The sequence below is a fragment of the Bufo bufo genome, chromosome 10, assembly GCF_905171765.1.
Source record: "Bufo bufo chromosome 10, aBufBuf1.1, whole genome shotgun sequence".
NCBI classification, from domain to species: domain Eukaryota; kingdom Metazoa; phylum Chordata; class Amphibia; order Anura; family Bufonidae; genus Bufo; species Bufo bufo.
Window position 1 is genome coordinate 50,904,710 of NC_053398.1, and position 27,669 is coordinate 50,932,378.

A 27,669-nucleotide genomic window follows, 5' to 3' on the forward strand; every position below is an offset into this window, starting at 1 on the left:
GCCGGGAAATCAGTAGAACAGTTCACAGCACATGCATCGTAGGTATACACCTTCATTATCAGCATTCTCCCTAAGAACGGGTTCCCTGTATTATAGGATGCTAGAGTAGAGATGGTAGATATGGGAAATCACAGCCTCTCTGTATACAGATGATGTTTTACAGTATAAGATTCATTTTATGTTATATTTTGATTGCCACGTGATTCTATATGATCTGCAGTAAATTCCCTTTCAAATAGAAGATTGTGCAGATATATTGATTGAACCACAATTTTTAATGGAAATATGAAAATTAACCACAAAGACGTCTGTGGAAAGACTGAAACAGCGGCAACGTGCGGCACATTGGATAGTGTAAGTGTGAGATTATTCTTTTCTACTTGTTTCAGATTTTAAAAGCAAAGTGTAACTGTACTTTCATAAAACTTTTAAATGGGGTTGTCCGGGCTTTTAATATTGATGACCTATCCTCAGGATAGTTCATCAATATCAGATTGGCGGGGGTCCGACAACCGGCACCCCCGCCGATCAGATGTATGAAGGGAAGGCACGCGCGGTATGCTGCTATGTCTATGGCGAGCAGAAAGGGACATGGCACGCGTGCACAGCGCGGGCCTTCCCTTCATACAGCTGATTGGCGAGGTGCCGGTTGTCGGCCCAGTGCCGATCTGATATTGATGGCCTATCCTGAGGATAGGTCATCAATATTAAAATCCCGGAGAACCCCTTTAATAGGTCATAGTGAAGTATCAAAAGTAATGATCGTGGGGGTCGGAGTGTGGAGACCTCAGGTGATCACAAAAATGAGGAGTTAGAAGAGCGCTGTGTCTTCTCGTTGCTCAAGATGGGCTCAATAGAAAGTTTATTAGTCTGTCTTCAGTCTTTCTTCAGCAGCGGGCAGAGATAGCACCCTGAGTGCTTGTAAGGGTTCATATACATGACCGTATGTATTTTGCGGTCTGCAAAAAACGGATCCGCAAAAAATACAGATGACTTCCCTGTGCATTCCGTATTTTGCGGAACGGAACAGCTGGCTCCTAATAGAACAGTCCTATCCTTGTCGGTAATGCGGACAATAATGGGACATGTTCTATGTTTTTGCGGAACGGACATACAGAAACAGAATGTATACGGAGTAACTTTTGTTTTTTTTGCGGACCCATTGAAATGAATGGTTCCACATATGGTCCGCAAAAATCCCAGAACGGACACGGAAAGAAAATACGTTCGTGAGGCTGGAGAAGTGTGTCTGTTTAGGCATAGCACGTGGCGTCACAACACATGTTTACATATATACACCATATATATCCAACACATAAATACACCATATACATGGTACACTTACATAAATACACCATATGTGACGGTATCATCCGTGTCACCGTCTAGTATTCCCTTCTCCCCTTGAAATAGCACCGCCAAGTAATCCACAGAGCCATAGATCGCTATTATCGCTAGTATCGCTGGTATCGCCAAATAAGTCTATACATTAGCCCAAGCTGAATGCTAGAAATACTTTACTGGAAGGCTCACATTGAAAAAATACAATTGCTTTTATCCCCTGCTCCCATGCAAGGGAGACACCCACAACAAACATACATTAACCCATAACACAAAGGTTACAACCCACATAGACACCATGGTTAACATAATCAACACAGGCAGGAGAATACACATTGCCCTCTGTCCTGAGAGACAATCGAATTACAACTCAGTTGTCTCCAGGACAGAGGACAATCGCCAATACACACAGAGAGACAATGGAACAGACATCACTTACTCAAACATACAATGTCCCACCCTTTACAATACACATAGACATTTACCACATCCCAAAATGGCACGAATTAGACCAGGAATTCAAAAGTTAGTACAAGTCTCTTTGGCCTGGCTGTACTTATGGCTTTTCTGCACAAAACCGGTGCATTCAACATGGGACCATAATCACATGGTAAGAGGCTGGCAAGTAGTCCTCTCCAAGCACTCGTGGCAACCTCAAAAGAGGGGAGTTTGTCACATATCTTCCCTTTGGGGTTAAGACTAAACAGGTATCTGACCTCCTGTCGGTCAGTACCTAGATTAGTCGGGAAGCCCACACACAAAGAAACATTAGCAGAGTTGCCCACCCACGGTAAATAGTTAACAGGGTAGCTCACCCACCAGGGACAGTGCTGGTCTGTAGGTCCCAGGTTGTGGTAAAACAGTTCTGCATCCTCAGTCTCCCTGGTGCAGCTAGGCAAACCGCTGGGGCTACTTGGGGAACAGCGGCCAGCGGTGTTCTGCACTGATGCCAGCACTTCTGCTGGGGCGAGGGGGTTGCAAGACAGTCCTGTAACAAGGGGGTCGGTGGAGCAGAGGTTAGCGGCGCTCTGCCCGAATGCCAGCTCTTCCACTGGGAAGGGATCAGTGGATATCGCAGGCTCATCCCCTGCCAACAGAACTCGGCTGGAGGGATCAGTGGGCATCGCAGGCTCATCCCCTGCCTCCAGAACTCGGTTGGGAAGTAGCTGGGAAGGGGAGGGCTCACTTACCTCCTCCTCCTGGTATACCTGCGGAGATGGCTGGGGATCTGGAACGACCGTCCAGCATCCCTGTAGGACTGGCACAGAGCCCGCGGTCTCATCTGCGCCCGTGTAGAGGGGTTTGTGTTACCCTTTTCCCGGTATCTCCGGCTTCTGTTGGAAGGTGAGGCCGGTTGCCTCTCATCCCCAGGACTCTGGTTGCTGTAGGGCAGAGGGACCCAGCATCTCCTCCCCCTGGAACTCAGGTTGCCGCTGGGGAGAGAGACCGGTTGTCTCCTCTCCCTGTGATATGCACTGCCGTTGGAGATCTGGGCAGGCGGCCCAGCATCCCTATAGGGCTGGTAGAGAGACCTCGGTCCCATCTCCACCTGCCATCTGTGGGTCCTCCCAGGACAAGTCTATGAGGTTGCTCACCTCTGAGGTTGGTTGGGCAAAAGAGGGTATAATTTCCAGGCAATCCTCTGGGCTGAGGGATGGTGGTTGAGCTAGGTTGAACAGTTGACGGTAGCTCTGCTCCAGCTCCCACTCCATGGTGACTAGATGAATCAGGTCTAGCCCCAGGTTGTCCGCTCGGGGAAGGTCCAGCTCGGTTTCCCTGATGTCGTGGATGTCCCAGAACCGACATTCTGTGGGGCATCCAAAGTCATCGCCCTCATCAAAGGCTTCCCACAGTAAGCCCGGACCATTATAATCCTCTCCCTCCGGCAGATAGTGGTTAGTCATCCATGGGTTGCGCTGGGTGACATACCACTTTAGTGCCCGGTACGCTTTGTCCAGCCACAACTCCCTCCAACTCAGGGTCCACAGTTCTGTCATCCACTCAGCCAAGGGTTGCTTTCCTAGGAAGGGTGACCGCAGGGCCACGAGTACCTGGAGCCTCTGTTCCTCACTGGGAAGACTCTCTCTCCGCTGCCGCTGTACCTCCTCCAAAGCGTCATACCACAGCCCCTTTCGAGTGGCATCTCTCTAGTCCAGTATGCCCTCCTCTGATAAAGGCCCATCCTGTTGGGCCAAGTACTGCTGCAACCTCCAGTGAAACTCCTCTTCCATGTTGCTGTGGTTAGGAACGCTGCCCGGTAGCTAGTTCTGTCCCTTGAGCTCCTTCAAAGCCAAGGTCGCTGCATGAGTGCCAGCGTTGCCCTCCATGCACCATACACTAGTGCCTTCCTTGAATCCTCTGTGCAGGGAAAAACAAGGGAAAATCCCACTGCTGCCACCAGTTGTGACGGTATCATCCGTGTCACCGTCTAGTATTCCCTTCTCCCCTTGAAATAGCACCGCCAAGATCGCTGGTATCGCCAAATAAGTCTATACATTAGCCCAAGCTGAATGCTAGAAATACTTTACTGGAAGGCTCACATTGAAAAAATACAATTGCTTTTGTCCCCTGCTCCCATGCAAGGGAGACACCCACAACAAACATACATTAACCCATAACACAAAGGTTACAACCCACATAGACACCATGGTTAACATAATCAACACAGGCAGGAGAATACACATTGCCCTCTGTCCTGAGAGACAATCAAATTACAACTCGGTTGTCTCCAGGACAGAGGACAATCGGCAATACACACAGAGAGACAATGGAACAGACATCACTTACTCAAACATACAATGTCCCACCCTTTACAATACACATAGACATTTACCACATCCCAAAATGGCATGAATTAGACCAGGAATTCAAAAGTTAGTACAAGTCTCTTTGGCCTGGCTGTACTTATGGCTTTTCTGCACAAAACCGGTGCATTCAACATGGGACCATAATCGCATGGTAAGAGGCTGGCAAGTAGTCCTCTCCAATCACTCGTGGCAACCTCAAAAGAGGGGAGTTTGTCACACCATATATACACTACACAGACATACCACCCAACTAAGGAGCTAAACTATCAGTGGCGCGCGAAGCAATGGAAGCGAACATCTCCAGCTGCCCTGCCACCGCCAGAGCACTGGATCGAGACTCAGACGGTAACACGGTTCTCCAATCCAATCAATTTTATCAACCGGATCTGGAGAACAGGAGGGAACCGGCTGAATCCCATGCCTGTATATACTGCCTCTGGCCATAATTTGCTGCTCCACTTGTTGATGGTGGTGTGCACCTTGCCTCACAGCAACAATTCCAAGGAGTGGCCCATTTGAAAGTATAAGGCAGGGATGTCTTTTTTGAGAAATTATGGTGGCTAGGTATCTTCCACCAAGGCTCAGTGCATGCTATAAGTTTACTAAAGGCAGTGGAATCCACTAGGTGGTATGGCAGTGACTGCACTGCTAACAGCTTGGCCAGGTGGGAGTTCAGTTGGCACACCAACAAATTACTTGGCGTGTCTTGCTTCCTGTGGACACATTTTGTTCTGGATGACTGATGATGGAACAGAGGAGCCAGAGTAGGAGAGGCAGCAGCTGATGATGTGGATGACAATCATGAGGACAGTGTGGCGTGGCAAGTACAATGATGACTGGGTTGAGCAGGACGGTTCAGTTTTGACTGCATTAGATTACATAGAACCATTATTACAAAATCTGAGAATGGCGTCTGTGAAAGAGACCCAGGAGACCTCTGGCAACACCCACTTAAAATAAACAATCCCATGCAGGCTTCTGTAGTGGGGTGAAATTAATATATATATTAAACAAATCTGTTGGCCATTAACAGCCTTTATAGGCCTCAAGTTTCTTTCCGCTAAGCAGCTGCAAAGAATCTTCCCAGAGCTGATCTCAAGAGTAAAGCAGCCTTCAATGTATATGTACCCCAGCCCCTTTTCCTGTTCCCCTCAGATGGGAGACCAGGTTGAAGACGAGAGCCTAATGCTAATGAATTCATCTGTATTGAAATTGAAAATTCAGAGCACGGAAAACCCTGCCCCGTCAGAACAAAGACTCTGCTCCCAAAATTGATTTGGAGAGACAGTTGCCTATGCATTATTTCTGCACAACACAAGAGCTTTTACCTCAGAGCCAGAGCTGTGTCTCCTCAGCAAAGCCGCAGTCAGTTTCTGTGGCATCTCAGAAGAAGAAGCAACAGGAACATACCAAAAAAGTGTTTTGGATTTTCTCTCTTTTCAGTCAGTTGGGGAGCTGACAGACTCCTTATCTCTGCTATCTAACATTATAAACACTCATTATAGCTCAGTTTTTATCTTACTAATAAGAAGGTGTCTTAAATAAGTGTTTATGACCTCTTAGTAGTTTAGAGATAAGGTTTATTAGATGACCGGCCGAAAGTGAAAGTACCAGTCACACAGTTAAAAAAAACTGTTAACCCCCTTGTGACAGAAAGACTCAACATTTCTAATAAATGCCAATTGCAAATATAATTTTTAGCCAAATATGAGTAAAATGCGATCATAAACAAATTGCCTACAAAGGGGTACATAGCCTTTATGTTAAAGTTCCCTTGTTCAACTGTATTATCTCCAGATTTTCATTAACGGCTGCACTACTGCAACACACGCTATCTCCCCCATAGTATTTCTTTATGCCTCCTGCCTTGCACCTCACGATTCTCAACACCAAAGGCACCCCATCCATCATCAGGAAGGAGGCCTCAGGTAGTAGACCAGGCTGTTCCCTGAGGGGAAGAAAGGGTGCCTCCCTCTCTTCACTGTGTGTGCACAGCCCAGGGAGTGCTGAAGTGGAATGGTATTACACCATGAGTAATACCACCTCCATCTGCTACCACCACTTCTATCCTCCCCAGCTTGCTCCCCCATTGCGGGCTTCTGCTCATTACACATGCAGCAAGATAACTAGCCTAAACACACAAGTCATTCTACCAAAGAATGATTAAAGGGGTCTGCACTTTCATTTAACTGATGATCTATCCTCTGGATAGATCATCAGCTTCTGATCGGTGGGGGTCCGACACCCGGGACCCCCGCCGATCAGCTGTTTCAGAAGGCAGCGGCACTCCAGCAGCGCCGCGGCCTTCTCACTGTTTACCGCCGAGCCGCCGGCCCACTGACGTCACAACTAGTATTAACTAGCTTGGGCGCGGCTAAGCTCCATTCAAGTGAACAGAGCTTAGCCGCGCCCACGCTAGTTGATACTAGTCGTGACGTCAGTGGGCCGGCGGTAAACAGCGAGAAGGCCGCGACGCTGCTGGAGCGCCGCTGCCTTCTGAAACAGCTGATCGGCGGGGGTCCCAGGTGTCGGACCCCCACCGATCAGAAGCTGATGATCTATCCAGAGGATAGATCATCAGTTAAATGAAAGTGCAGAACCCTTTTAAAGAAGAAGAATGTTTTGGAATGGCTAAGTCAAATTCCTGACCTTAATCCAACAGAAATGTTGTGGAAGGACCTGAAGTGAGCAGTCTTATGGGAGGAAACCCACCAACATAACAGAGGTGAAGCTGTTTTGTCAACAGTTACCGGAAACATCTAATTCCAGTTATTGCTGCACAAGGGGGTCACACCGGATACTAAAATGGTTCTCATTACCGATGGTAGATTCTGATTCATCCTGTTTGGACAAATTCAAATATGCTTTGTGTTTACATTAAATATAATGTGATACTGATCACCAAATTGATGATTTAATATATTTTCCCCACTGCAGTCGAATAAGCAAGGCCGCTATTAACACCGAACTGTATTAAGGAATGAATTCGATCTACCATCACTATTTGGCCTCATGCACACGGCCGTAGTTTTCCCTTCAATGGGGCCGCAAAAGATGCGGACAGCACTCCGTGTGGTGTGCGCATCCATTGCTCCGTTCCGTGGCCCCGCAAAAAAAATATAACATGTCCTATTCTTGTCCGCACTTTGCGGACAAGAATAGGCAGTTATATTAACGGCTGTCCGTGCCGTTCCGCAAATTGCGGAACGCGCATGGACGCCATCCGTGTTTTGCGGATGCGCGATTTGCAGACCGCAAAACACAACGGTCGTGTGCATGTAGCCTTAAACATACTTTTACCACTCAGTATTGGATATTGGATCTTTTCCTCATTAAAGGGGTTCTCCGGGAATTAAGAAAATGAAAATATTAAAATATTACTTTATGATAAATATATTCCCAAATACCTTTCATTAGTTACAATGGCTCGTTTATTCTAGGGAGCAATCATTAGTGGAAATAAAATGGCTGCCGTCCCATTAGTGCACACAAAACATGTCCTAATCACACAGGAGGACAAGTTACTGTATTTTTCGCCCTATAAGACGCACCGGCCTATAAGACGCACCTAGGTTTTTGAGGAGGAAAATAAGAAAAAAAATGTTTTAACCAAAAGGTGTGCTTTTGGTGGGTTTTGAATTAATGGTGGTCTGTGCATGACACTATTATGGGAGATCTGTGGATGACAAACTGTCATGTGGGGGATCTGTGGATGGCACTGTTATGGGGGACCTGTGGATGGCACTGTTATGGGGCATCTGTGGATGGTACTGCTATGGGGTGGGGGATCTGTGGATGTCATTGTTATGGGGTGGGGGATCTATGGATGGCACTGTTATGGGGTGGGGGATCTGTGGATGACACTGCTATATGTCATCCACAGATCCCCCTCATAACAGTGTCCCCCAATACACCGGCCCTCTGCTCACAGCAGTATTTATAAACATTAATCCTTATCCTGGTAATAAGTTTAACTGAAGCTGCGCTCTCCCCTGTTCCCCTGTATCAGTACAGCACTTACGAACACGCTTCCATAGCAGGCAGAGCGGACGGCAGCAGTAACGTCACTCACTGACGTTGCGCGTCTGCTCCGCCTGCTTCATTCATAAAGTGGGAGGAGCAGGCGCTCGACGTCAGTGAGTGACGTTACTGCTGCCGTCCGCTCTGCCTGCTATGGAAGCTTGTTCGCAAGTGCTGTACTGATACAGGGGAACAGGGGAGAGCGCAGCTTTAGTTAAACTTATTAACCGGATAAGGATTAATGTTTATAAATACTGTGGTGAGCGGCGGGGCCCGATGTAAGAGTACAGTGACTGCACCGGGCCCCGCCCCTAGTTCCGGACTCCAGCCCCTCCTCCCTCCCGGCTCATACATCGCAGTCTGCGATGTAAAATTGAAGCATTCGCCCCATAAGACGCAGGGGCATTTTCCCCCCACTTTTGGGGGAAAAAAGTGCGTCTTATGGGTCGCAAAATACGGTACTTCATGACACTGAGCTAAAGAGCTGCCTCATCCTCCTCTCTGCTCTACTTGTCAGGGATAATGTTGCTGAATACAGTTTAATCTGATCTTCAGCTGAATCTCTGTAGGAATAAAATTTGTGAGAAGACATGAAGTACAGAGAGGAGGTGGGGATGTGGCTGATGAGCTTTTGTGCAGTCTCCATTACCACTTGTGTGCAGTCTCCATTACCACAGCCACAGTCTTCCCTGTCCATCCTCCCTGTGCTAAATTCCACAGAGATTTGGCTAAAGTTATTATCTGCTGTATTCAGGATCATAATCCCTGACCAGTAGGGCAGACAGGAGGCTGAGGCAGCTCTTTGGCTCAGTGTTGCGAAGTAATTTGTCCTTCTGTGTGATTAGGACAGGTTCTGTATGTACTAATAGGATGGTGGCCATTTTGTTACCCCTGATGATTGCTCCCCTTACAAAATGAGCCATTTTAAATAATGAAAGGTATTTGGGAATTTATTTATTATAAAGTAATATTTAAGTATTTTCATTTTCTTAATTCCCGGAGAACCCCTTTAATTGACTAAGGGCTGTAATAGACAGGCAGATTGTCTGCCAGATGAATGTTAATGAGCGTTCATAGTAACGATGATCTGGCAGTGTAATACTGCCACACTCGTTCATCGGGCAATCCAAATCTTTCACCAGGTTTAAAGATCATCATTTGCAGGTAGCAGATCATGCTGTGTAATCACGATCTGCTGCTGGAGAATAATGATTCAGTATGGGGAGGAGTGATGGCATAACAATCGCTCCTCCCTACACTGCATGTAATAGCCTCCCTCTCAACAATCGCTTGCCTGATTTGGCTGTCTAATACAGCCTTTAAGAGGTTGTCTGGGTTCAGAACCGAGCCCGGATATTACCTCTTCTTTACTCATTTACTATGTACAGGGTCTATTTGATTACTGCCTGTGTACTGGGCTTCTCACTATATCACTGCCCTAGACTGTTCTAGAGGTGAGTACTAATAGTACCTGCCTCTAAAACAGCCTAGGGAAGCGTTATAGATCACCTATCTGTGCCGGTGACGTCACCGGGCTCACTGCTAGGCGGAAATCTCCATCTAGCATAGTGAGGAGAAGCCCAGTACATCACCCGCAGTAAACAAATAGGCCTTGCCCTGTGCATTGGAGCAAGGAAATGCTAGGATGCTCCACTCATACATAGTAAATGAGTAAAGAAGAGGTGATATCCGGGCTCGGGCAACCCCTTTAAGTCTAATATTTTTTACTAATTTGTTTGATTTGGTCATCTTTTCTACTTTTAGGACTTGTGTGAAAAACTTGTGTAGTTTTAGGTCAAATTTAGGCAGAAATATTGAAAATTATGAACACTTCACAAACTTTCAGGCTCCACTGTATACCCTGCTGCAGAAACCAAAATAAAGGGTGCACCACCTTGGCTGTGTGATCATTGACCAAGCACCACTCGTAGTTTATACATTGACAGTCTCCGCTCAATCGCACTATATGTTTCCTAGGTTTTCGTTTTCCGGTAGTGTAAAACCCTTCTGTCCAGTCCAAGTATCAGATTTTTATGTAAGTGATCTAGGGTAGTAAACGATTATTTTAGAAATCGAGTATTCTATCGATTTATTTTTACGATTAATTGAGTATTCTAATAAGAAAAAATTAATTCATAGACTGTTTTCCTTTATAAAAACCCATCAGACCCCCTACCATCAGTCCCCAACACCCTTCGTTCCCCCCGTCCTGTGTGATCAGCCCAAGTACTTCAGTTCCCCCTGTGCCATCAGCTCTCCCCCACCCCAGTGCCATCAGCTCTCCCCCACCCCAGAGCCTTCAGCTCTCCCCCACCCCAGAGCCTTCAGCTCTCCCCCACCCCAGAGCCTTCAGCTCTCCCCCACCCCAGTGCCTTCAGCTCTCCCACACCCCAGAGCCTTCAGCTCTCCCCCACCCCAGAGCCTTCAGCTCTCCCCCACCCCAGAGCCTTCAGCTCTCCCCCACCCCAGTGCCATCAGCTTCACTCCCCCAGTGCCTTCAGCTCTCCCCCACCCCAGAGCCTTCAGCTATTCCCCACCCCAGTGCCATCAGCTTCACTCCCCCACCCCAGAGCCTTCAGCTCTCCCCCACCCCAGTGCCATCAGCTTCACTCCCCCAGTGCCATCAGCTTCACTCCCCCAGAGCCTTCAGCTCTCCCCCACCCCAGAGCCTTCAGCTATTCCCCACCCCAGTGCCATCAGCTCTCCCCCACCCCAGAGCCTTCAGCTCTCCTTCACCCCAGTGCCTTCAGCTCTCCCCCACCCCAGAGCCTTCAGCTCTCCCCCACCCCAGAGCCTTCAGCTCTCCCCCACCCCAGTGCCTTCAGCTCTCCCCCACCCCAGAGCCTTCAGCTCTCCCCCACCCCAGTGCCTTCAGCTCTCCCCCACCCCAGAGCCTTCAGCTCTCCCCCACCCCAGAGCCTTCAGCTCTCCCCCACCCCAGTGTCTTCAGCTTTTCCCCACCCCAGTGCCATCAGCTTCACTCCCCCAGTGCCTTCAGCTCTCCCCCACCCCAGAGCCTTCAGCTCTCCCCCACCCCAGTGCCTTCAGCTCTCCCCCACCCCAGAGCCTTCAGCTCTCCCCCACCCCAGAGCCTTCAGCTCTCCCCCACCCCAGTGTCTTCAGCTTTTCCCCACCCCAGTGCCATCAGCTTCACTCCCCCAGTGCCTTCAGCTCTCCCCCACTCCAGAGCCATCAGCTCTCCCCCCTTGTGCCAGCAGCTCTTCCCCACTTGTGCCAGCAGCTCTCCTCCTCGTGCCAGCAGCTCTCCCCCCTTGTGTGAAATCATCTCCCCCCCTGCTTCTCCTGACACCCGGAGTGCACAGTGTCATTGGTTGCTATGACGCTGTGCACTCCTGGCGCCCGGCCTTAGTCGCACCAACTTACATTTCCAGCAGGGGAGCCTCCGACACTCCATCGTTCCGCGCTGCTCTGCGTCTGACGTCACACAGCGCGTCAGGTCACGGCGTGCGCACGTCAGGAGGTCAGTGCAGCGCGGGACCATGGATGTGCTATGGAGTGTCCAGAGGCCCCCTGCTGGAAAGGTGAGTATTGCAGGCCAGCGGGAGACCATGGAGCGGGAGTAATAGCAAGCGCTTCACTCCCGCTCCGTGGTCACGTGACACAAACGATTCTTCGATGCAAAAAATTTGCATCGAGGATTTTTTGTCGAATTACTCGATTTAATCGAGTAATTGTTTCAGCCCTAAAGTGATCAGACCTCCTATTCTATAATACTCCTGTAATAGGTTTATATACATTCACAGTATACTTGGAATAATCCCGTCTGTTTTTTGTTTTTAAGGAAGGTAACGGCAGTATATTCTGCATTTAATATCTTGTGATGTACTGTGTTATTTCTATGAAGAAAATCAATAATGCTGATTCTGAAATATGCATTCATTTTATGAGTCACTGAAATTCTGTTTGGTTTGGGCTTGTCTTCATATACACAGAGGGAGCACAGGACATTGGATGCAAAGTGAGACACATGAAAGGACTTAGAGTGGTTGCCCGCTATATAATGGCTAGTAATAAACATTATTAAACTGATGACCAATAGTTTAATGTGAATAATTCATGGAGGGTCCTGTCCATCAGTGGCCTTCGTTCACTTACCTCGGGGATGGATTATCAACCATCACTTGTCTAAACTAGTTAAAAGCATTAGCCACTAGGTGGCGCTAAAGCATCATGCTGGTACTGGATTTCATTTTCTCAACCATACATTCTATAAAGTGTGTACAATGATTAAAACACAACAGGTTAAATTATACTGTGTATGAAAATGAACGTTTTTATTCATTTTTATTTAATTGAATTCCTCTGTGGGCATTAAGAGAGCTTGTACTGTAGTTTGGTGAGTTTGTATGAGATCCATTCAGGATCATTGCGGCCTCATGCTTGTGAATGTGCATATTTCAGAGTCCTGACCAAGTTTTCACCTCCAGTAGAAGAAGAGATAACCCCAACTAATACTGGGCCCCATAGAAGTTGCATGGTCTGCCGCTATGGTAGTTATGCCCCTGCCCAGTTGTTATCATGGGTGTGCCAGGACTGAAGTTCAAGGAAATGCTCCTAAAAGCAACATATAAGCAGCATATGGCTCTATACTACGGAACAGCAGGACTTTTCTGTGCCTCCAGACGTTGGGTACTTGGTAAATCTGTATTTATTCAAGATTTATTCAAACAGATGAGGTCAACAAGACTTTACAATGACTGGTGCACGCAGGCTGGATCAGAACAGACCAACCAGAGTTGTTACAAGTAATGTACCAGCAGGAGAAGCAGCCTTCCAAATCAATAAGCCATCATAGCTACAAATTGACTCAATGAGCCTGAAAATACTAAGCTGGAGACACACAACAGAACAGAAGCAGACCAGGAAAAAAAGGCATGCCAAGGGCCAATAGACCATCTCATCAAGTCTTGTATCTTGGCTGAACTCCTGAAGGGCATCCAAGGCAACCAAAAAATGATGAAATCTATTAGGGTCTCCTTTATCTTCATAATTGCATCAATCCTCAATACTAACTTTGCTGGCCCAGGTTGTACCTTTAACCACCTCAGCCCCCAGTGCTTAAACACCCTGAAAGACCAGGCCACTTTTTACACTTCTGACCTACACTACTTTCACCGTTTATTGCTCGGTCATGCAACTTACCACCCAAATGAATTTTACCTCCTTTTCTTCTCACTAATAGAGCTTTCATTTGGTGGTATTTCATTGCTGCTGACATTTTTACTTTTTTTGTTATTAATTGAAATTTAACGATTTTTTTGCAAAAAAATGACATTTTTCACTTTCAGTTGTAAAATTTTGCAAAAAAAACTACATCCATATATAAATTTTGCTCAAAATTTTTTGTTCTACATGTCTTTGATAAAAAAAAAATGTTTGGGTAAAAAAAAAATGCTTTGGGTAAAAGTTATAGCGTTTACAAACTATGGTACAAAAATGTGAATTTCCGCTTTTTGAAGCAGCTCTGACTTTCTGAGCACCTGTCATGTTTCCTGAGGTTCTACAATGCCCAGACAGTACAAACACCCCACAAATGACCCCATTTCGGAAAGTACACACCCTAAGGTATTCGCTGATGGGCATAGTGAGTTCATAGAACTTTTTATTTTTTGTCACAAGTTAGCGGAAAATGATGATTTTTATTTATTTATTTTTTTCTTACAAAGTCTCATATTCCACTAACTTGTGACAAAAAATAAAAACTTCTATGAACTCACTATGCCCATCAGCGAATACCTTGGGGTCTCTTCTTTCCAAAATGGGGTCACTTGTGGGTAGTTATACTGCCCTGGCATTCTAGGGGCCCAAATGTGTGGTAAGGAGTTTGAAATCAAATTCTGTAAAAAATGACGAGTGAAATCCGAAAGGTGCTCTTTGGAATATGGGCCCCTTTGCCCACCTAGGCTGCAAAAAAGTGTCACACATCTGGTATCTCTGTATTCAGGAGAAGGGAGAAGTTGAGGAATGTGTTTTGGGGTGTCATTTTACATATACCGATGCTGGGTGAGATAAATATCTTGGTCAAATGCCAACTTTGTATAAAAAAATGGGAAAAGTTGTCTTTTGCCAAGATATTTCTCTCACCCAGCATGGGTATATGTAAAATGACACCCCAAAACACATTCCCCAACTTCTCCCGAGTATGGAGATACCAGATGTGTGACACTTTTTTGCAGCCTAGGTGGGCAAAGGGGCCCATATTCCAAAGAGCACCTTTCGGATTTCACAGGTCATTTTTTACAGAATTTGATTTCAAACTCCTTACCACACATTTGGGCCCCTAGAATGCCAGGGCAGTATAACTACCCCACAAGTGACCCCATTTTGGAAAGAAGACACCCCAAGGTATTCCGTGAGGGGCATGGCAAGTTCCTAGAATTTTTTATTTTTTGTCACAAGTTAGTGGAAAATGATGATTTTTTTTTTTGATTTTTTTTTTCATACAAAGTCTCATATTCCACTAACTTGTGACAAAAAATAAAAACTTCCATGAACTAACTGCCCATCAGCGAATACCTTGGGGTCTCTTCTTTCCAAAATGGGGTCACTTGTGGGGTAGTTATACTGCCCTGGCATTCTAGGGGCCCAAATGTGTGGTAAGGGGTTTGAAATCAAATTCTGTAAAAAATGACCTGTGAAATCCGAAAGGTGCTCTTTGGAATATGGGCCCCTTTGCCCACCTAGGCTGCAAAAAAGTGTCACACATCTGGTATCTCCGTACTCGGGAGAAGTTGAGGAATGTGTTTTGGGGTGTCTTTTTACATATACCCATGCTGGGTGAGATAAATATCTTGGTCAAATGCCAACTTTGTATAAAAAAATGGGAAAAGTTGTCTTTTGCCAAGATATTTCTCTCACCCAGCATGGGTATATGTAAAATGACACCCCAAAACACATTCCCCAACTTCTCCTGAGTACGGAGATACCAGATGTGTGACACTTTTTTGCAGCCTAGGTGGGCAAAGGGGCCCATATTCCAAAGAGCACCTTTCGGATTTCACTGGTCATTTTTTACAGAATTTGATTTCAAACTCCTTACCACACATTTAGGCCCCTAGAATGCCAGGGCAGTATAACTACCCCACAAGTGACCCCATTTTAGAAAGAAGAGACCCCAAGGTATTCGCTGATGGGCATAGTGAGTTCATGGAAGTTTTTATTTTTTGTCACAAGTTAGTGGAATATGAGACTTTGTATGAAAAAAAAAAAAAAAAAAAAATCAGCATTTTCCACTAACTTGTGACAAAAAATAAAAATTTCTAGGAACTCGCCATGCCCCTCACGGAATACCTTGGGGTGTCTTCTTTCCAAAATGGGGTCACTTGTGGGGTAGTTATACTGCCCTGGCATTTTCCAGGGGCCCTAATGTGTGGTAAGTAGGTAAATGACCTGTGAAATCCTAAAGGTGCTCTTTGGAATATGGGCCCCTTTGCCCACCTAGGCTGCAAAAAGTGTCACACATGGGGTATCGCCGTATTTAGGAGAAGTTGGGGAATGTGTTTTGGGGTGTCATTTTACATATACCCATGCTGGGTGAGAGAAATATCTTGGCAAAAGACAACTTTTCCCATTTTTTTATACAAAGTTGGCATTTGACCAAGATATTTCTCTCACCCAGCATGGGTATATGTAAAATGACACCCCAAAACACATTCCCCAACTTCTCCTGAGTACGGCGATACCAGATGTGTGACACTTTTTTGCAGCCTAGATGCGCAAAGGTGCCCAAAGTCCTTTTAGGAGGGCATTTTTAGACATTTGGATACCAGACTTCTTCTCACGCTTTGGGGCCCCTAGAATGCCAGGGCAGTATAAATACCCCACATGTGACCCCATTTTGGAAAGAAGACACCCCAAGATATTCAATGAGGGGCATGGCGAGTTCATAAAAAAAATTTTTTTTTTGGCACAAGTTAGCGGAAATTGATATTTTTAATTTTTTTCTCACAAAGTCTCCCGTTCCGCTAACTTGGGACAAAAATTTCAATCTTTCATGGACTCAATATGCCCCTCACGGAATACCTGGGGGTGTCTTCTTTCCGAAATGGGGTCACATGTGGGGTATTTATACTGCCCTGGTATTCTAGGGGCCCTAAAGCGTGAGAAGAAGTCTGGAATATAAATGTCTAAAAAAATTTACGCATTTGGATTCCGTGAGGGGTATGGTGAGTTCATGCGAGATTTTATTTTTTGACACAAGTTAGTGGAATATGAGACTTTGTAAGAAAAAAAAAATAATTCCGCTAACTTGGGCCAAAAAAATGTCTGAATGGAGCCTTACAGAGGGGTGATCAATGACAGGGGGGTGATCAATGACAGGGGGGGTGATCAATGACAGGGGGGTGATCAATGACAGGGGGGTGATCAGGGAGTCTATATGGGGTGATAACCACAGTCATTGATCACGCCCCTGTAAGGCTTCATTCAGACGTCCGTATGCGTTTTGCGGATCCGATCCATCTATCAGTGCATCCGTAAAAATCATGCGGACATCTGAATGGAGCTTTACAGGGGGGTAATCAATGACAGGGGGGTGATCAGGGAGTCTATATGGGGTGATAACCACAGTCATTGATCATGCCCCTGTAAGGCTTCATTCAGACGTCCGGATGCGTTTTGCGGATCCGATCCATCTATCAGTGGATCCGTAAAAATCATGCGGACGTCTGAATGGAGCTTTACAGGGGGGTAATCAATGACAGGGGTGTAATCAATGACAGGGGGGTGATCAGGGAGTCTATATGGGGTGATAACCACAGTCATTGATCATGCCCCTGTAAGGTTTCATTCAGACGTCCGGATGCGTTTTGCGGATCCGATCCATCTATCAGTGCATCCGTAAAAATCATGCGGACATCTGAATGGAGCTTTACAGGGGGGTGATCAGGGAGTCTATATGGGGTGATAACCACAGTCATTGATCACGCCCCTGTAAGGCTTCATTCAGACGTCCGGATGCGTTTTGCGGATCCGATCCATCTATCAGTGGATCCGTAAAAATCATGCGGACGTCTGAATGGAGCTTTACAGGGGGGTAATCAATGACAGGGGTGTAATCAATGACAGGGGGGTGATCAGGGAGTCTATATGGGGTGATAACCACAGTCATTGATCATGCCCCTGTAAGGTTTCATTCAGACGTCCGGATGCGTTTTGCGGATCCGATCCATCTATCAGTGCATCCGTAAAAATCATGCGGACATCTGAATGGAGCTTTACAGGGGTGTAATCAATGACAGGGGGGTGATCAGGGAGTCTATATGGGGTGATAACCACAGTCATTGATCATGCCCCTGTAAGGTTTCATTCAGACGTCCGGATGCGTTTTGCGGATCCGATCCATCTATCAGTGGATCCGTAAAAATCATGCGGACGTCTTATGGAGCTTTACAGGGGGTTGATCATTGACAGGGGGGTAATCAATGACAGGGGGGTGATCAGGGAGTCTATATGGGGTGATCAGGGGCTAATAAGGGGTTAATAAGTGACGGGGGGGGGGGTGTAGTGTAGTGTAGTGGTGCTTGGTGGGACTTTACTGAGCTACCTGTGTCCTCTGGTGGTCGATCCAAACAAAGGGGACCACCAGAGGACCAGGTAGCAGGTATATTAGACGCTGTTATCAAAACAGCGTCTAATATACCTGTTAGGGGTTAAAAAAAACACATCTCCAGCCTGCCAGCGAACGATCGCCGCTGGCAGGCTGGAGATCAACTCTCTTACCTTCCGTTCCTGTGAGCGCGCGCGCCTGTGTGCGCGCGTTCACAGGAAATCTCGCGTCTCGCGAGATGACGCATATATGCGTGACTGTGCGCAGGGCTGCCACCTCCGGAACGCGATCCTGCGTTAGGCGGTCCGGAGGTTAAAGGGGTATTCCCATCTCAGATAATGGGAATGGGGGCATGTCGCTAGGATTTGCCCCCATTGTCTGATAGGTGGTGGTCCCACCTGTGGGACCCGCACCTACTTCATAAATGCAGCTGAAAATGAAGCTTGTGGCCACCACCAAGCATTCCTATTGGCACTGATAAGCGGGCTTTATCGCTGCCCTACCTGTTTTAAAGGCTAGGGTAGCGCTAAAGTCCGCCCATTAGAGCCGGCGACGTCATCCATGGAGAGCCCTGTACATCACCAGATCTCCAGAAAAAGCCCTTGCCCTGCGCAAGGGAGATCATCATAGCATAACCTCTTACATGTGTTCTATGATCTATTGTGAATATGATATGGGTCTATGAGATTTGGAAATCATTGCATTCTGCTTTTATTTATATTTATGTACATTTTACACAGACTCTTTTGGAATAGGTGTTGCATTTACTATGAGGGTTCGGTCATACGTTCAGGTTTCCTGTTGTAGTTTTGGAAGCAAAAACCAGGAGTGAATTCAAAGAGAGGAAATGCTGTGTCTGTCCTTTATACTTTCTCTTGTTTTATGATCAACTCAGAAACCCTGACGTGGCCGTACCCTTAAAGGGGTTGTCTGGTTTCCGATATTGATACTCTATCCGCAGCGGTTTGGAGAGAGCACAGCTCTTGTATGAACGTTGCATTCTCTTCAGTGTTTACATGCTTGCTGTTGACATTGCAGTGTAGAGCAGTGTTCACAGCGTCTCCATCCCATTCACTTGAATGAGACAGAGTGTAACTACAACTGCTCCTTCCCTTTAAGTAAATGGGATGAAGGAGCTGTTATTACACTGCTTGCCGCTGCAATGCCGATGGCGAGCAGGTAAACAGTAAAGAGCGCTGCGGTGTCTCCAAACAACTCATTGGCGGAGGGGCAGTGAGTCATACCCCCGCTGATCTGATATTGATGACCTATCCTGAAACCAGACAACCCCTCTGAGATAAAAAAAAACAGTGTAAATGTGGCTGTAATGATTTATTTCATTCTCTATTTTCCAGCAGGAAGGGAAAACAGAACTTTTTAAGCTGGAAAAAAGGGAGAGAAATCGAGCAGTGGCCTATAAGAGCCGGCAGAAGCAGACACAGCGAGCTGACACTCTACACCAGGTACAACATTTGTAGCGTGGAAGTGTACAATTTCCTGAGACCATTATCTTGAATGTGTATGAGAACATGGCCACTATATGCTCTGCAGTGGATAACATGCTCCATATGCGTACTCTCCTACATGTTAAAATCCCAAATAGGTAAATCTCTCCTTTCCACATAGAAAGTAATGCAGTGTGCCCGTCACACATGTCCCCGTAACCGTGTGTGTTGCATCCTGATTGTCATACCATAACTATGATCTTTCTGATCGAAATACGTTGGTATAAATTATCCTTGAACCGTGGAGATTAAATTTGAATTATTTCTACAATAAAGCATCAAGATTTTATTTCCTGTGCTGGAAATATATTTTTCTTGGACCCCATAACAGTGTGCCTGCCTCAGATGTCTCTCTCCATAACAGTGTGCCTGCCACAGATGTCTCCATAACAGTGTGCCTGCCACAGATGTCTCCATAACAGTGTGCCTGCCACAGATGTCTCCATAACAGTGTGCCTGCCACAGATGTCTCCATAACAGTGTGCCTGCCACAGATGTCTCCATAACAGTGTGCCTGCCACAGATGTCTCCATAACAGTGTGCCTGCCACAGATGTCTCCATAACAGTGTGCCTGCCACAGATGTCTCCATAACAGTGTGCCTGCCACAGATGTCTCCATAACAGTGTGCCTGCCACAGATGTCTCCATTACAGTGAGCCTGCCACAGATGTCTCCATAGTAGTGTGCCTGCCACAGATGTCTCCATTACAGTGAGCCTGCCACAGATGTCTCCATAGTAGTGTGCCTGCCACAGATCCCCATAACAGTGAGCCTGCCACAAATGTCTCCATAACAGTGAGCCTGCTACAGATGTCTCCATAATAGTGTTCCTTCCACAGATCCCCATCACAGTGTGCCTGCCACAGATGTCTCCATAACAGTGTGCCTGCCACAGATCCCCATAACAGTGTGCCTGCCACAGATGTCTCCATAACAGTGTGCCTGTCACATTTCCCCATAACAGTGTGCCTGCCACAGATGTCTCCATAACAGTGTGCCTACCACAGATGTCTCCATAACAGTGTGCCTACCACAGATGTCTCCATAACAGTGTGCCTGCCACAGATGTCTCCATAACAGTGTGCCTGCCACAGATCCCCATAACAGTGTGCCTGCCACAGATCCCCATAACAGTGTGCCTGCCACAGATCCCCATAACAGTGTCCTGCCACAGATCCCCATAACAGTGTGCCTGCCACATTTCCCCATAACAGTGTGCCTGCCACAGATGTCTCCATAACAGTGTGCCTACCACAGATGTCTCCATAACAGTGTGCCTGCCACAGATGTCTCCATAACAGTGTGCCTGCCACAGATCCCCATAACAGTGTGCCTGCCACAGATCCCCATAACAGTGTGCCTGCCACAGATCCCCATAACAGTGTGCCTGCCACAGATCCCCATAACAGTGTCCTGCCACAGATCCCCATAACAGTGTGCCTGCCACAGATGTCTCCATAACAGTGTGCCTGCCACAGATGTCTCCATAACAGTGTGCCTGCCACAGATGTCTCCATAACAGTGTGCCTGCCACAGATCCCCATAACAGTGTGCCTGCCACAGATCCCCATAACAGTGTGCCTGCCACAGATCCCCATAACAGTGTCCTGCCACAGATCCCCATAACAGTGTGCCTGCCACAGATGTCTCCATAACAGTGTGCCTGTCACATTTCCCCATAACAGTGTGCCTGCCACAGATGTCTCCATAACAGTGTGCCTGCCACAGATGTCTCCATAACAGTGTGCCTGCCACAGATGTCTCCATAACAGTGTGCCTACCACAGATGTCTCCATAACAGTGTGCCTACCACAGATGTCTCCATAACAGTGTGCCTGCCACAGATGTCTCCATAACAGTGTGCCTGCCACAGATCCCCATAACAGTGTGCCTGCCACAGATCCCCATAACAGTGTCCTGCCACAGATCCCCATAACAGTGTGCCTGCCACAGATGTCTCCATAACAGTGTGCCTGTCACATTTCCCCATAACAGTGTGCCTGCCACAGATGTCTCCATAACAGTGTGCCTACCACAGATGTCTCCATAACAGTGTGCCTGCCACAGATGTCTCCATAACAGTGTGCCTGCCACAGATCCCCATAACAGTGTGCCTGCCACAGATCCCCATAACAGTGTGCCTGCCACAGATCCCCATAACAGTGTGCCTGCCACAGATCCCCATAACAGTGTCCTGCCACAGATCCCCATAACAGTGTGCCTGCCACAGATGTCTCCATAACAGTGTGCCTGTCACATTTCCCCATAACAGTGTGCCTGCCACAGATGTCTCCATAACAGTGTGCCTGCCACAGATGTCTCCATAACAGTGTGCCTGCCACAGATGTCTCCATAAGTGTGCCTACCACAGATGTCTCCATAACAGTGTGCCTGCCACAGATCCCCATAACAGTGTGCCTGCCACAGATCCCCATAACAGTGTGCCTGCCACAGATCCCCATAACAGTGTCCTGCCACAGATCCCCATAACAGTGTGCCTGCCACAGATGTCTCCATAACAGTGTGCCTGTCACATTTCCCCATAACAGTGTGCCTGCCACAGATGTCTCCATAACAGTGTGCCTGCCACAGATGTCTCCATAACAGTGTGCCTGCCACAGATGTCTCCATAAGTGTGCCTACCACAGATGTCTCCATAACAGTGTGCCTACCACAGATGTCTCCATAACAGTGTGCCTACCACAGATGTCTCCATAACAGTGTGCCTGCCACAGATCCCCATAACAGTGTGCCTGCCACAGATGTCTCTATAACAGTGTGCCTGCCACAGATGTCTCCATAACAGTGAGTCTGCCACAGATGTCTTCACAACAGTGAGCCTGCCACAGATGTCTCCATAGTAGTGTGCCTGCCACAGATCCCCATAACAGTGAGCCTGCCACAGATGTCTCCATAACAGTGAGCCTGCTACAGATGTCTCCATAATAGTGTTCCTTCCACAGATCCCCATCACAGAGTGCCTGCCACGATGTCTCCATAACAGTGTGCCTGTCACAGATGTCTCCATAAGGGCTCATTCACACAACCGTATTTTGCGGAACGGGTGCGGACCCATTCATTTCAATGGGGCCGCAAAAGATGCGGACAGCATACCGCGTACTGTCCACATCCGTTGTTCCCTTACGCAGACCCGCAAAAAATATAGAGCATGTCCTATTCTTGTCCGGACAAGAATAGGCATTTTCTAAGAGAGTGGTGGCCATGTGCGGTCCGCAAATTGCAGAACGCACACGGGCTGGTATTCATGTTTTGCGGATCCGCAATTTGCAAACTGCAAAACACATACGGTCGTGTGAATGAGCCCTAATAGTGTGCCTTCCACAGATCCCCATAACAGTGTGCCTGCCACAATGTCTCCATAACAGTATTCCTACCACAGATACCCCCATAATGACTCCGTCACGTACAGTACTTACCTTTGGAAGGGAAATAGTAGGGTTTCTCTATTTTGTATTAATGTATTTTTGTGCATGCACAACAGGCTGAGACCTCCTGCCTTGTACAGCTCACATTCAGGGTTGTTCTGTGCACACTTAGTCTACCTTCCCGATGGTACGGGTTGTCTTGCAGAAATTCCGCACAATTTTCTGTGTGACTTTCTCTGCATTTCCACACTAAAACCTGGAAACGTTACTTATGTGTTTTGATGCAGATTTGATGCCCTTTTGCCCCAGATTCCACCTATGTATTAAAAAAGGTTGAAATTTGCACAAAAGAACCACACACAGAATTGACATGCTATAGATTTCAAAATCCACACGTCAAGTCAATTTCTGCTTCGAATAAAAAAGCAAAGTGTACATGAGATTTGTGTAATCTCATACACTTTGCTGGTACTGTACTACGCAGCAGTTTTTCCGCATGAGAATCCTTGTGGAAAAACCTGCATAATCCACAACATGTGCAAGTATCCTTTGAGCCAAAACCAGGTGCAGCTCTAAACACAGAACAGGTGCAGATCTTTCCCTTAGGGCTTGTTCACACGAACGTATGTGTTCTGTTTCCGTATTCGGACCGCATATGCGGATCCACAATACACGGACAATGTTCCGTGTGAATTCCGCATCACGAATGCAGACCCATTCACTTCAATGGGTCCGCAAATCCAGAGATGCGGAATGGAACGCTACGGAAACACTACGGAGTGCTTCCATGGCGTTCCGTTCCGTACTTTCATTCCGCAAAAAGATAGAACTTGCTCTATCTTTTTGCGGAACAGAAGGATGCAGACCCATTCAAGTTGAATGGGTCTGGATCCGTCCCGGAGCCTGCATGAACGTTCTCCGTGTATTGGGGACCGCAAATTACGGTGCCCATGCACAGAACGGAACACATAAATTCGTGTGAACAAGCCTTTATACCTTATGTCTGTGGGGGCTACAATCTTGGTTTTGGCTCACAATCACTGATGGAAATCACTGACCAAAACACTGAAGTGTGAATGAGGCTTTAGGGTAAGTTCACATGGAATTTTGCCACGGATCCTGCACCTGAAATCCACGTTGACAATGCCCCCAATCCACCTCTCATTGAAATCAGATCTAACAGAGAAAAGTAAAAATTGTGGGACAATCCCATTAATATAAAGATGAATATAATTAGGGCTGCAGCTAACGATTATTTGAATAATCGATTAGTTGTCGATAATTTCATCTATTAATCGATTAATTGGAAAAAAACACCAAAATGACAAAAAAAGGAGTTTATACGATTTTACTTGAAAAATTATGTTCAAAGGCCATATTTAAACAAATTGTGAATGGCACTGTTATGGGGGATCTGTGGATGGCACTGTTATGGAGGGTTTCTGTGGATGGCACTGTTATGGAGGGGTTCTGTGGATGGCACTGTTATGGAGGGGTTCTGTGGATGGCACTGTTATGGAGGGGTTCTGTGGATGGCACTGTTATTGGGGATCTGTGGATAGCACTGTTAATGGGGATCTGTGGATGGCACTATTATTGGGGATCTGTGGATGGCACTGTTATTGGGGATCTGTGGATGGCACTGTTAATGGGGATCTGTGGATGGCACTATTATTGGGGATCTGTGGATGGCACTGTTATTGGGGATCTGTGGATGGCACTGTTATTGGGGATCTGTGGATGGCACTTTGTTTTGGGGATCTGTGGATGGCACTGTTATTGGAGATCTGTGGATGGCACTGTTATGGGGGATCTGTGGATGGCACTGTTATGGGGGATTTGTGGATGGCTCTGTTATGGGGGATCTGTGGATAACACTGTTATGGGGGATCTGTTGATGGCACTGTTATGGGGGATCTGTGGATGGCACTGTTATGGAGGGGTTCTGTGGATGGCACTGTTATGGGGAGGGGGATCTGTGGATGACAATGTTATGGGAGGGGATCTGTGGATGACTATGCTATGGGGGGATCTATGGATGACACTATATAGCATCTTATGCTATATATGTCATCCACAGATCTCCCCCATAGCAGTGTACCCCCCCCCCCCCCCCAAATCCTGACCTAGGCCTCTCACTCAGTTAAGCCAGTACTCTCTGCTCTGCACTGATGAGGGACAATCACCACGAAACAGCTGACTGCAGATGAGATGCTGTCTTTATTATTATCTAAGTTATGTTTCAGGGCCTCTTAAAAGGTTAAACATTGACTTATAGGATAGCTACCTTACATCTGGTGGCATTAGAGGGAGAGCTTATTAGGAGCTCATTTTCATACCTTCTTCTGTGTTTCTCTGATATATTAATGAAGCCTAAATAGGTTTTTGCTACAGGTTATATTCGATCTTACAAGTCATTCCTTGACAATGACACATTTCTTCTCAGCCATATGGCACATAGCAGGCTATTGTTCCATAGATTTTGCCATGCCTGTACAATGCAATGTATTTGGCATTCAATGGCATTTGGTTTGAAATAGAATATACCACCGCAAGGCCTGCAGACAGTGTCCTGTGATTTACAAGTAACATGGATTAGTGGTACTCTATTGAGATATACTATCACTAAGCAACACGGAGAAACATGTGGGTGGATATTGCTTGAGCAATGTTCGCTGTCTCATCTTGTTCCGATGCTTTACAACTGTCCAACCATCCACCCCATGGAAAAACCACGAATACTGATGTCATGGAAAGTCTCTCGGGTATATTATCTGACAGCTCTGTCCATCATAGTGTCAGCCATGGCTAGGAACATATACCCTATAAGAACTTTAGAACTTATCTTTGTATGTTTGAGGTCCCTGTAGGATATAAAGTGCATCAAAATATTGGACTGGGGTGTCTAGGGTCCAACAGTAAAATTCATTCTGGGGACCCACTGTACAGCTACATGCAAATATTACCTGCTCACGTGGCGGCAGGCAGCAGCAAGAAGCTACAAGATGATTCATTATGGGGGACCCTGCAGCGACTTCAAGAAGGCAGGTCCCTGATGAACGAGGATGCTAGCTGACCTACCTCTGTACCTACAAGTCCCCTCAGCCACCTGATTCATCTGTAATAATAGACTGGGTAGATTGTTAAATAATCTACCCAGGTTTTATATGAGCATAGACTGGTTGAAATGCTGTCTGCTGCCTATCTATATGTAGTGCATTAAGTCTTCTGTGCCAGGTGCCACTTGTGCAGGTGTGGGGGTTCAGGGACCCACCTTACTCAGGGGCCCAACAGGGGTTTCACCTGCTCCCCTGTGAGCGAGTCCGAGCCTGAAAATATATGAAGTCCATATAGTTTTATTTCTACTGACAATTTACTGTTTAGAGGTTTTTAAAGGGACATTTCCCCTCTGGATATTTATACCATGTCCATACCTACCAACTTTTGGACGGTCAAAAAGGGACACTTATAGTTAGTTCATTGCGTGAAAGATCCATTTTTCCTGCATATCGATACACGTCAATATTTTTCTCTTACGAAATGGCGCAAAAATTATCCAACTGGATTAAATAATGAAACAATATACAAGGTGGGCTAGAATATACAGAGAGGAACCAAACACTTTCTGGGTCAATATTGTGAATGTAATAATGCAAATCTGTCCCTCAGATCAAAAAGTGAGACATTAAGGAACAAAGACGGACAGAGAGACTTAGGTCAAAAAGAGGGACACTTTGGAGGTCTGCATATCAACACCAAACCAAAAACGCTGCCCCTCCTCATGGTCATACAAAATAGAGAGTTGGCTGCGCATGCATGACTCTTTCTGATCACTTCTGTGGGAATTGTGGAAAGTAGCCAAGTAAGTGCACATGGCTATTATCACAACTCTCATAGAAGTGAATGGAGAGAGCCACGCATGCTCAGCCAACTCTTCCTTTGCAGAGGTCAAGAGAAGAGGGCCCATACTCGAGCTAGGCTTGACCTGCACCTATCAGACATTTATGGCATATACTGTGGATATGGCTATACATTTCCAGATGAGAACCACCTGTAAAGCTAATTAGCTGATTACTGTATTTTGCATCTTTCCTTTGAAGGAGCTTGAGAAATTAGAGAAGGACAACGCTGCCCTCTGCAAAGAGATTCAGAAGCTGCAACAAGAGAAAATCTACTGGACAAAAGTCTTACAGCGACATGAGGACACCTGTATTCTTCTGTCACCTGATATCATTCTGGAGTTACTCAAGCCAGAGCCGTCATTTTCTTCCAACAATAAGGAGCAATTTACTGACTTTTAAATATCATGGAAGGAGACACATTGTTTCAACACCAAACACCTCTGTACCATGTTTATTGACTTCCTAATGTCAATTTGCTTATAAAACCATTTTTTTAAATCTAATATCCATGTCCTTTCTTCTAAAAGGTCTACTGAATAGTTCAAAGCTGACATATTCAAACTGGTGTTCTAGAACATATCCCCTTAAAGGAAAGCCATTACATTGAGCAAGGTGTCTAAGCTGCAGATTGCATGTTACAGTTTAAATGACTGAAATATGGGTTATATTAAATCTTTTCCCATAAAACTACCGTATTTTTCACCCCGTAAGTTGCACCTGCCCATAAGACGCACCTAGTAAAATAAGAAAAAAAATATATATTTTTCATCAGACCAGATTAGACCTCCAGTGTTACTCAGTCAGACCTCAGATCAGACCCCCAATATTAATCAGACCTCAGCTCAGGGCCCCAATGTTACTCAGACCTCAGCTCAGTCTCCCAATGTTACTCAGACCTCAGCTCAGACTCCCAATATTACTCAGACCTCAGCTCAGACTCCCAATGTTACTCAGACCTCATCTCAGACTCCCAAAGTTACTCCGACCTCAGCTCAGATTCCCAATGTTACTCAGACATCAGCTCAGTCTCCCAATATTACTCAGACCTCAGCTCAGACTCCCAATGTTACTCAGACATCAGCTCAGACTCCCAATGTTACTCAAACCTCAGCTTAGGGCCACAATGTTACTCAGACCTC

General features: G+C 46.4%; 1 protein-coding gene across 3 annotated transcripts; it reads left to right on the forward strand.

Moving 5' to 3' along the window:
- BATF2 (basic leucine zipper ATF-like transcription factor 2) lies at nucleotides 1-26,952 on the forward strand. Of its 3 annotated transcripts, XR_005774586.1 has the most exons (4): nucleotides 1-42; nucleotides 305-354; nucleotides 19,095-19,199; nucleotides 26,729-26,864. XR_005774586.1 is itself a non-coding variant. In XM_040410257.1 (3 exons), exons 1-3 carry the CDS (start codon nucleotides 286-288, stop codon nucleotides 26,927-26,929), a joined length of 378 nt encoding a protein of 125 aa, XP_040266191.1. In that variant the 5' UTR covers nucleotides 17-285; the 3' UTR covers nucleotides 26,930-26,952. The 3 variants fall into 3 exon arrangements, 2 of the variants coding, with proteins under 2 accessions (XP_040266191.1, XP_040266192.1); XM_040410257.1 differs by having other exon boundaries at nucleotides 17-354; nucleotides 19,092-19,199; nucleotides 26,729-26,952; XM_040410258.1 differs by having other exon boundaries at nucleotides 17-354; nucleotides 26,729-26,952.
- Nucleotides 26,953-27,669: the final 717 nt, after the last annotated feature.

Coding starts and splice junctions, on each gene's coding strand:
- BATF2 (XM_040410257.1), top strand. CDS start 286: ATGAAAATTAACCACAAAGACGTCTGTGGAAAGACTGAAACAGCGGCA. Junction 355..19,091: donor CGTGCGGCACATTGGATAGT/GTAAGTGTGAGA, acceptor TCTATTTTCCAG/CAGGAAGGGAAAACAGAACT. Junction 19,200..26,728: donor GAGCTGACACTCTACACCAG/GTACAACATTTG, acceptor TTTCCTTTGAAG/GAGCTTGAGAAATTAGAGAA.